This window comes from Cottoperca gobio, chromosome 4, assembly GCF_900634415.1.
Source record: "Cottoperca gobio chromosome 4, fCotGob3.1, whole genome shotgun sequence".
Classification (NCBI taxonomy): Eukaryota; Metazoa; Chordata; class Actinopteri; order Perciformes; family Bovichtidae; genus Cottoperca; species Cottoperca gobio.
The window spans coordinates 17,430,155-17,440,078 of NC_041358.1; the positions used below are offsets into that span (position 1 = coordinate 17,430,155).

The 9,924-nt window shown below is 42.3% G+C and overlaps 1 protein-coding gene across 1 annotated transcript; it reads right to left on the reverse strand.

Moving 5' to 3' along the window:
• Positions 1–942: 942 nt before the first annotated feature.
• LOC115006579 (serine-rich adhesin for platelets) lies at positions 943–9,875 on the reverse strand. The gene is made up of 9 exons (XM_029428856.1): positions 9,475–9,875; positions 8,503–8,655; positions 8,187–8,292; positions 7,916–8,039; positions 4,864–7,332; positions 4,234–4,402; positions 3,433–3,595; positions 3,204–3,336; positions 943–2,858 (listed from the first exon to the last, which is right to left on the reverse strand). The coding sequence occupies exons 1-9, from the start codon at positions 9,537–9,539 to the stop codon at positions 2,692–2,694; spliced, it is 3,549 nt and encodes a 1,182-aa protein (XP_029284716.1). The 5' UTR covers positions 9,540–9,875; the 3' UTR covers positions 943–2,691.
• Positions 9,876–9,924: the final 49 nt, after the last annotated feature.

Sequence of the window (9,924 nt, forward strand, 5' to 3'; positions counted from 1 at the left end):
TTGTTTACCTGCTGGTGTAGTTCGGTTCGGTCTGTGAATGATTAAAGTGTGCCGATCAAACACACATACATATTTAGATACTGATTGACTTTTAGTCTGCTAGGAGAGTTATATGCTTGTTATAACTTATGTCCCATCTCATCAGGGAAGTACCTGCACAGTAATTCAATGAAAAACAGAACATAACTCTGTGTCTGGCCTTACCACTGCTTGACCAGCATAAATGAGGAACACGAGGAACAGTACCGGTGCAACTGGAAAATCCCCATCGACATGGCTTTTTTAGTTTCATTTACGCATCGCTTTTTTAAAGCTTTCAAAAATAACCCTGCAATATAGTACTGGAGATGTACAGTATAAACAATATTTTATATATGTTCTTAAATATACACTGCTGTTTTATCACTGCCTACATTACACAATATGTATTCTGCACATCTGAGACCATTATCTCCAGAGTCCAAAATTGGGAAATGTGTGCATGGGAGATATGCAGCCCTGCTCAGTCAAGTAATTTAATGTTTCACCGAGCCACGGAGCTGACATTAGACGAGCACATTCATTGTATAAACCACAACGATGCTTGTAAGAAAATATTGGCTAACCGCTAGCAAGACGCTGCGAATCTATGAAACTGAATGAGTCATGATAACAGTAATTGAAGACCATTGTTCCTAAATTAGGACATGCATCATTAATTTTTTTTTTATAATAAACTCATTCTTGCGACACAAAAGGCTTTATGGCACACTAAAGCCTAAATTGTCTTCTTTTTTTGGAAGATTTAGACAACTAAAGCCCATGTTGGCAAAATGGTTTAGATTGTTGAAATGTGTGATTTACAGATATTAAAATAAAGTTGTAAACTTTTTTTTATCTGCTTAGAGAGGTATTAGACTTAAACACAACATCTAGCTCTACATGAAATAACTGTTTGCAAAATTAGTATCAAACACATTTTAATTAGTCATATTGGATGGAGACCAGCTGGTGCATGATGAGAAAAATGAATGACTTCTTTTCTCCACTAGAGGGACACCTAAGAACAGGACATGAAACAAGGACCAGACTCATCCAGTTCAGTTTTATGTCATTTGTATTTTTCTTTTTACTATATTTACATACATGCAAAACAAAGGGTCAGAACAGTCGGCAGCGGCAGTAGGAGTCAATAATCATTATAAAAGAAAGCACTTCACAGCATGTAATTCATGCATGTACACGACTAATGGTTTGTTTTTGACAATCAATCAAGAAAACATATCAAACAGTTCTTTTAGACCTATGAAAACTGGAAAAGGTTTGTGCACACCTAATCATCATACTATTAATGTTTTTCATTATCGTAGTTAATTCGTTTCATGACATTCATTTCATAATAAAAAGTAAATGCCACCGATCAGGTGTTTTACTCCCCCCCTCCCCCCATATGAGCTCATGCTTGGATTTCCTTTGGGTATAGGGACGTAAAAAAATATATTTATAAATCACAAAATTATGTTTTCAGTAGTTAATATGAAACAAAGAAATATGTGCAGCTTCTAGGCAACTAATAAAGTATAATACCCTGAGGAGATGATACATGTCTTTGAAGCTTGTTGCCCAGGACACAACTGTGAAGAACATGAGATGAGATTGAGACAATAAAAAAAAAAGGGGATTTAACTAGCTAACAGAATTATGTAGATTATGACACAAAATCACAGCTGTAACTCAATCACGTTAACTAATCAGAACTATTTCTGCTACTAACTTGGATGGTTTACTGATGTTAACAATGTAAGTACTGACACACTTCCATACTTCTAAAATAATAATCACACACACACACACACACACACACACACACACACACACACACACACACACACACACACACACACACACACACACACACACACACACACACACACACACACACACACACACACACACACACACCATCAGCTTGGCTGCAGTGCATTTTTTTAACAATAACAAAGACAACGCACAACAAACAAAATGGGAATCCAGCAATGTAAACAAACGATATCACATTACTTTTCTAAAAACTACACACTTACATTTTTGATTTATCTATGAAACATTACCAGCCTCTGCTAAAATTAAAATCTTTTTTTAATGCTATAAAAAAATATTATAATATATAAGAAAATATTTTTGAAGACATCGCGTATGGGCTTGTGCAATGTGCCAGCTAATTTGATTATAGTGAAATGCATTTGAATGGGATGTGTTAATTAGTGCAACAGCAGTTTTGATGCAAAGTCTTCTACTGGGAAGAATGTTGTTCGGAAAATAACATCATGCTTATTTGTCGTGGCCTCTGAAGAACCCACGTTTTTTCATGTAAACATTATTTTTTGGCAGATTAAAAGCAATGTAATGATGTACAACGCACGCAAAGCTTACATACAGAAAGAAATCAGGTAGCTTTGATATTTTGTGAACACATTTTTTAAAAAGTGGAATCTTTCAGTAGACACTTTAAAATGAAAAACGATCGAGATGATCTTAAAGGATGTCAATATTAGCAGTCACATGTTTAACACAACTAAGTTGCTGAGGGATCAGAGTTCATTTGAGTGCAACATTGTTCAAACAAGGATTGCTTTGTAACCCGAACTAGTGGTTTTACTTCTGTACGTTGGAGTTTAGCTGCTGTTCATACCCCCCCTCCAGTGGGGGTCACTACTGTCTGATGTCTGCTGGTCTGAGCTGCCTCTCGCCCTCTGCCAGGAAGATCTGCATGGCCCGGTAGAGCAGGTGGACGCCGAGGTCCCGTTTCTTCTTTACCTGCCAGTTGGACACCACGCCATAGAAATCCCCTCGCTTTTGATTGGTGAGCATCTTCAACCCTGGGACAATCGGGGGAATTGAGAAGGTTATTGCAGGCTGGAGCGTCACTAGACAGACTAGACACATCAGGACAAATGGGTTAGCAGAGTCTTGTCACGTGGATTTAACCAATACGACAACAGTTTTAAGTCTAGATAAAGTTAGATCCAAGTCTCGAGCTACAGCCTTTTGTGATCATTATTCTACTTCTAACCATCACATTATATTTGTAATATTTGACCAGTAATTGGCTGACGAGTCTCATAAAAAAGGCATTGACGAAGCAGATGGGGAACGAGGAGCTCTCTAGTGGGTTACATCACTGCCACTGGGAGATAATTGGTTTCACCCCTCCTTGTACTCACCGATGGCCTCCACCATGCAGGCCTCTCTTGTGAAAGCCTCCACTGGAATGACATTCTGGAAGCAATGCAGAGAGATGACGCCCTGCTCGGCCTTCCACACCTGAAGGATGTGCTGCACTTTGAGGCACAATTTCTGTCACACGGAGAAGAAGAAAAGAAAACGCCAGCGTTTTATATACACCGATTGCATCTCATTTGAATTAAATGACATCAGTGTGTGCTGCCTTACCTTGGAGGTCTTGTCTCCTTTGAAGTACTCTAAAGCCTCATACAGGTGGCTGTAGGGGCGGGAGCGTTTTCCTTTGCCCACATAAAATATAGCGTGGATGAATGTCTGGAAACACTCATGTGGCGTCATGGTGTGGCTTCGGAATGGGAGGTTTTTCGTCACTCTGGACGAGAGAAAAGATCAATTGGATTATACTTTGAGGGTGAAAGGTGTGTGTTACAGATGGTTAAGACTTAATGAGGAAACAAGTCGGTCCCAAAGATACATTAAGATGCAGGAATTGAACATCGCTTTATGTGTAAGACACAGTTCTTACTGTTGTTTTTACAGATTGTCCACGTGTCCATTGTGCCTCATCTATAACATCAGCCAATGAATTTGTATTGTTAGTGTAGTTTGAGCTCTGTTTAACTCATAAGAAGTGATATGATAATGGAGGCTGATAAATACAAACACTTTATACTACTCTCTCTACTGAGACGGTTGCAGATTTGGCCAAATGTTTTGCCTGTTTTTCACCTTTTTTTGATCATCCCGGTGACCCTTTGATGATAAATTACAACCGAGCTACTGATTATGGGGAAAAAATATCAATGTATGAACTCCTGAAGCAAATCCCCCCCAAAAAGACATATCAAATGGCTGCTGCTCATACACAACATAGCCTCCTGTTCTAATTACAAGCAACAATAAGAACGCCATCATCTTGTCACATAAGGCACATTTTTTTGTGAATCTCGCCAAGCTTGCAACATTGCCCCAAGGAAAGCAAAGGAAAAACAAATCAAGAGAGACACAGACCTCGGGTCGAGCAGAAGGTAGTTGAAGCTGGACTTGATGATGCCCTCCCTCCACTTTCTGTTCTGATCTGGTTGGTCGAACTGCTGGCACAAAGCCTGCTCGTCATCCTGGCAATTGGGAAGCTCGAAGGTCCTCAGGGCCCGACACAATTCTGGACTATAACCTATATCTAGTAATAAAATGAGAGAACACCATAAAATGGCGTGCAGCGACAGGGTTTATAGGCTAAATGATAATAAGTGTATTAATGTGCCTCATTTGTTCAGTGCTTCTAATGTGATCCACCCACAAAGTGATGCCTACTTGAACTCCCCAAACAATGGTGGTGAGCTTCAATGCAAATAATGAGTTCCATTTTCCATTTCCATGCTTCGTTAGGAGTGGTTATACGGTCTAAAGGCCACAATTATTTCACTACTTCAGAGGACAAATATCCTTTTTAATTAGGAACATAATAATGAATATAAAAAAATGCAAGTTCCATTTATCTTCTCACACACTCCCCCCCCCCCAAAACTGCTCACAATCCAAACCACAAATACTGTCATTACGTATTCATAGCTCACATTAGGGAAGTAGTAAATCAAGCATTTTAAATAAGACACACACACACACACGCACACACGTTACCCGTTTGTGGCTGGTCTAACTGCTTCTGGGGATGTGGCGATTGGCAGTTTGACTCCTGCAACAGGCGGCACAGCTTCCGCATGTAGGTGGGCCTGGTGCGGCAGCTGATGGGGCCCGGGCTCTCCCCGAGCTCTACCAGCCTAAGTCTCAGCTCCTTGTCGGTGATCCCTTTAGTCTCCGGCGACAGCCTGACATCGTTTTCCTCCTTCTGTTGCTCCACCTGGGGCTTCTGGTTCTCCTTTCCTCCGTTCGCCGTGTCGGTCTGCATGGAGCGCCAGTCATAAAGGATGGTCTCCTCGCTGCTGGTAGTACTCATGCTGGAGCTGAGTGAGGTGTTCGCTGTGGGCGGGACGTGGGTCTCGATGAACTCGTGACCCTGTTCTGAATCGGTGTAGAGGTATTCCACCGGTTCATCCAGATCCTGAATGAGCGGACGCCCTCCAGGCGTGTAAGACAGGTTAGCCAGGTGCTGTGGCCTCTTCGACAGCCGGCTCATGCTGTACCTTGGGGTGCATCCGGTGCCTGGAGTGCAAGGAAGGTCGGAGTCTTCCCTAGACCTCCTCGGGGAAAAATAGGTGGAGCTGGATGAAGAGGAGACGGACTCCGGCTGAGAGCTGTAGTCCTCAGTGATCCAGGCATCTTCGTTGTTTAGGACATCTACTCTATCCTTACCAGGAGCATCGCTTGCGTTTCTCGTTGTTGATGCCTCATCTGTACTCGTCAGATCATCAGTCAGAAACTCCCTGCCTTCAGCAAGACCATGGCCTCGCATGGCCAGTATAATCTCTGCAAGGTTTCTTTCATAAGCATCAATTGAAGAGTCCTGGTTTCCCTCCAGTATGACCGTGTCGGACAAAGTCTGTGATTCTGAGGCGGAATCGGTTACGCTCTTGGAGAGGATGAGCGTGTCAGCTTGGCTATCACTAGCACTTGAAGCAGCTCCGAGGGTGCTGGACTGAGTGTCCTGGCAATCAGAAGGCAACAAGTCTCTTCCTGTGCAGTTCCCTGAATAGGAGGGTGTGTAAAACGGTGCACGTGGTGAACTGTAAAAGTCTTCACTGCTCTGAGATCTGGGCGTATGACGGTGTGTTCGAACTGGCGTGGGGAGGGTCTCTTCAAACAGGGAAGACGTGAAGAGGGGGCTCTCTGTTCTCTGTGAGCAGCGACTCAACCTCGAGCGAGTCCTGCCCGTTACAAAAGGACTTGGTGTGAATGGGAGGTTGAAGTTTTCCTGTAATGCCTCAGCTGCATCGTACAATGGAGTGTCTGCCACTGGCTGGTCAACGCCACATTCACTTGAAGTGTCCGCAACATGACCACTACAAGCTTCTAACAAATCATTGTTTGGGTATGTTACTTCGGACAGCGGCAGTTTATCAAGTACACTTGGTAAATGCTCTTTAGTTTCAAGTTTTGAATCCATCTGATGTTTCGCTTGAACAGGGGGAAGATCTGCTGCATCTTGCCTTGTACCTTCAGAATCAGGGTGTGTAGAAATCTGAATGTTTCGGGCAGATTCAACCCCGAGAGAAACCCCCTCTACGCCGGGAAGTAAAAGATGTCTGGGGTGTATAGAAGCATCGAGAGCGCAGGTGTAATGGTCGCTCTCACAGCTACTATAATGGCTGCTACCGGTCCCACTGCTACTGCTACCAACATTGGAATGGGCTGGGTGCTCTGGTATATTCACCTGAGCCTCTGTTGCATGTTCCCCCTCCTGTTCATCATCACTCTCTTCCAAAGCACAGTGACTAATGACTGTTTTCTCCATGTCCTCCTCTGTGCTCTCACTGCTCTCCCTGCAAAAAACATAAACGTGATCTGGCGATGTGACGTCGATGCCCTGCTTGTGTAAAACAGTGGCCATCCTTTCTGAATCCAGGAAGTCAGAATACTCAGACATGTCAAAAGGTATTTTGCTGGTGCACTGCGTTTTGGGAGATTCAGGACTAAAAACAGGGAAATATTCATCTACATCTCTGAAGCTCACACTCTTACGGCTCGCTCGCCTGGAGGGAAATGCTGGGAGAGCGTCTCTGCTGGAGGGGGAGATTCTGCTATCAGTTGTAGCAGCGTGTTTACCCGCTCTTGATGTGAACACATCATCAGCAGTAAATAAATCATCCTCCCTAAGAGTGGGCATTGCCGCTGCATGTCCCACTGTAGACATGCGAGTGCTTGATAGCATGGAGGGACCTTCAGATGCCCAATGTGAGGAGGAAGTGTTCCAGTCCTGGCTGTGGTGCCCCTTAGTGTCCACATCAAAAGGTCTGTTATATGATATTCCTCTGCAATTTGGCCTTAATTGCAGAGGAATATGGCCATTAATGTCAGACAGGTTGAAAAACGATGAGCGCCTTGTGCTGCTCAATGGGGCTTCACCAAAGTCACTTATCATAGAAGAGTGGGAACTCAAGCTGTAGTCCGATTCAGGATAGCTGGAGGAGTCCGTTTGGTCTGAATACACAGCTGTGAAGGAAAAGAAGAGACATGTTTTAACGAGGTTCCTACAGAAAGTAAAAGGATTACTTGTTTTTATTTGACTGGGAAAATAGTGAGTGCTGCTCGCATGTTTTGGAGTAAATTCCTCACTAATGACAGGAATTGACAAAGTATGTTTGCATTGGTTCCCCCACATTTCTAAGACATAATGTCTCAGATCAATACAGGTCGAATCAGATACGTCTTTATGTTTAAGGAAGTTATCACTCGAGTGTGCGATCGCTGTAATAATTGCGGTATTACTATGATATGACAATCTGCCTGCGTACATGCACAACGTTAAACACTTGACTGGCTGAGTACATATTACTCTAATATACTGTATCTATTTCTAACACTATGTGATATGTATCATTTTAGTCAAGGAGGAGAAATTTACTCGGTGGTATTTTTCAGATTAAGTGTTTTAAAAAGGTCCAGTGTGTAGATTTTGTGGCGGTTAGGTTGCAAATTGCGACCAACTGTACCGTCAATAAATCCCTTTAAAGCCTACACACTGGTCCATTAAGTAACCCCTAACAAAACAAAGGCTTCAAAGAGACTTTCTTACAGTATTGGAATTGAGGTAAATTGTCCTCCTCTGTGTCGACTGAGCTGGACTGGTACTCCTGAAGGAGCTGGGCACATTTTCGATTCTCCTGCTGCTCTGCAAGCTGCCCTGGTGTGTTCCCTTCCTACAAAAATTAAGGAGGCAGAAAGCAAAATGACTTAACTTAACATTTTAAAAGACATTAGTAGATATCTCGTAACGGCTCGGGTGTGGCAGAACTTGAATAAATGATTGGAAAATGATTAAGAACACTAAAAAAAACAATTCTTACATTATCTTTAATATTTGTGTTCCCTCCATTAATCAAAAGCAGCTTCAGATTTTGATAACATCCCCACAGTGCAGCGATGTGAAGAGGAGTCAAGCCATCTGATGACCTAGAAGAAATACAAGAAAACACAACTTTACAAAAATAAAGTCAGAGATTTCTCCAAAGTCCATACAACCTTCATATACACTTACCGACGCTGTGTTTGTCAAACCGATCAAAAGCAATGTAACTGTAACTTCAAGTGCAATTTGAAAATAAAGCAGGAAAATGATCCAACCTGGTGATTTTTCTTTTATTACTGTGTTTTTAACCATACCTCATATTGGGGTCCGCTCCATATTGCAGCAACATTTTCAAGCAGCGCGTGTTCTTCTCCGTCTCTTTGCCGGCGGCCAAGTGGACTGCAGCCACTCCTTTACCACCCACCAGGTCAGGGGATGCACCTTGTGAAAGAAGCCGCTGCACAGATCTGCAAAAGGAAGAGAGACATGTTCAAATCGGACATGTAATGTATTGTAGGATACAGCTTTGCTGAATTAAAAACAAGAGTCCTGCTAAATGTTGCAGTCTGGATAAAGTGTGGGGGAAAAAAGCAAAATCAATTATACAATAGAAATAGCTTCCTGTGTTTGCCACAAAAACTCTTGAAGACTCTAAACAGACTAATATTAAGGGGGTATGTGAAGTGCATCATTTGCTGTCAATATACCCGTACATTAACAGATTGATAGTTACTGTATGGATGTCATTATGGGGTATTTCTTATACCTTAAAAAATACTACACTCTGTATGTTGAATCCCCATGTTTCTCTGTACTTTGTAGGTGATGTAGACAAATGATAAGTAAGTCATCAGGTGTTAGTGAACAAGAAGCCAAATGAGATAACAGGTGCCACAGTGAAACGCTTTAGTCATGAAAACCTGAACATCATCAAATGTGGACATCATACAGACCGCAGAGAAACCGTAGTCACTAACAGAACCACAATGCTGACGGATATTGTATAAAACAATGATCAACGAACAGCAAAACGTGTTTCAGTTAAAGCTCAGTGGTTATGAATACTTCACGGACACCAAACACGTACGAAGGAAGGGATTATAATTAAACAAGGACTTGAAAAATAAACTTTTTCATTCATCAAAACACACTCAATTTACTTTCATTATTGCACCGGGAAAACACATTGGGTACGTTAAGATCGTGCAAATATATGTCAGAGCTGTCGCATCTTATCAACAATAAGCATGTCTGGACAAAACAAAGAGAAAGGGGCTGAGCATCACCTCGGTTCACTATCGTTCACAGCTTTACACAGTTGACTTTCGAGCCCCCTCGTCTTTCGATCCATGACCAGCGTTATCCGTTTATAAATGATCTAAGGTCGTGTGTCAGCATCCTCCGAATTAGCCCATAGCCCGTGCAGCAAGGAAACCTTTAATCGATGCTAGCTAGCTAAGATAATAGCGACTGAGAAGATGCAAAGTCCGTGCATGCACACGTCAAACTACGTTGTTGTATTTAGTCGGCCAACAGTCAATTTGTGTTATCCCGTGTTTTTTCCCTTAAGTATTTGAAGAGATGCACCGTATTTTTCTCAAATTATAAAGACTAGGTGTTTATCCGCGTTATCTTAGTTTTCGAGGAGCCCCATGACTATTTTGATTGAAATTCCCTCCAAATTTACAAACCCTCCTTGTCTCTGGCAGCAGGCGGAAGTTCCGCCCTTTCGTGTC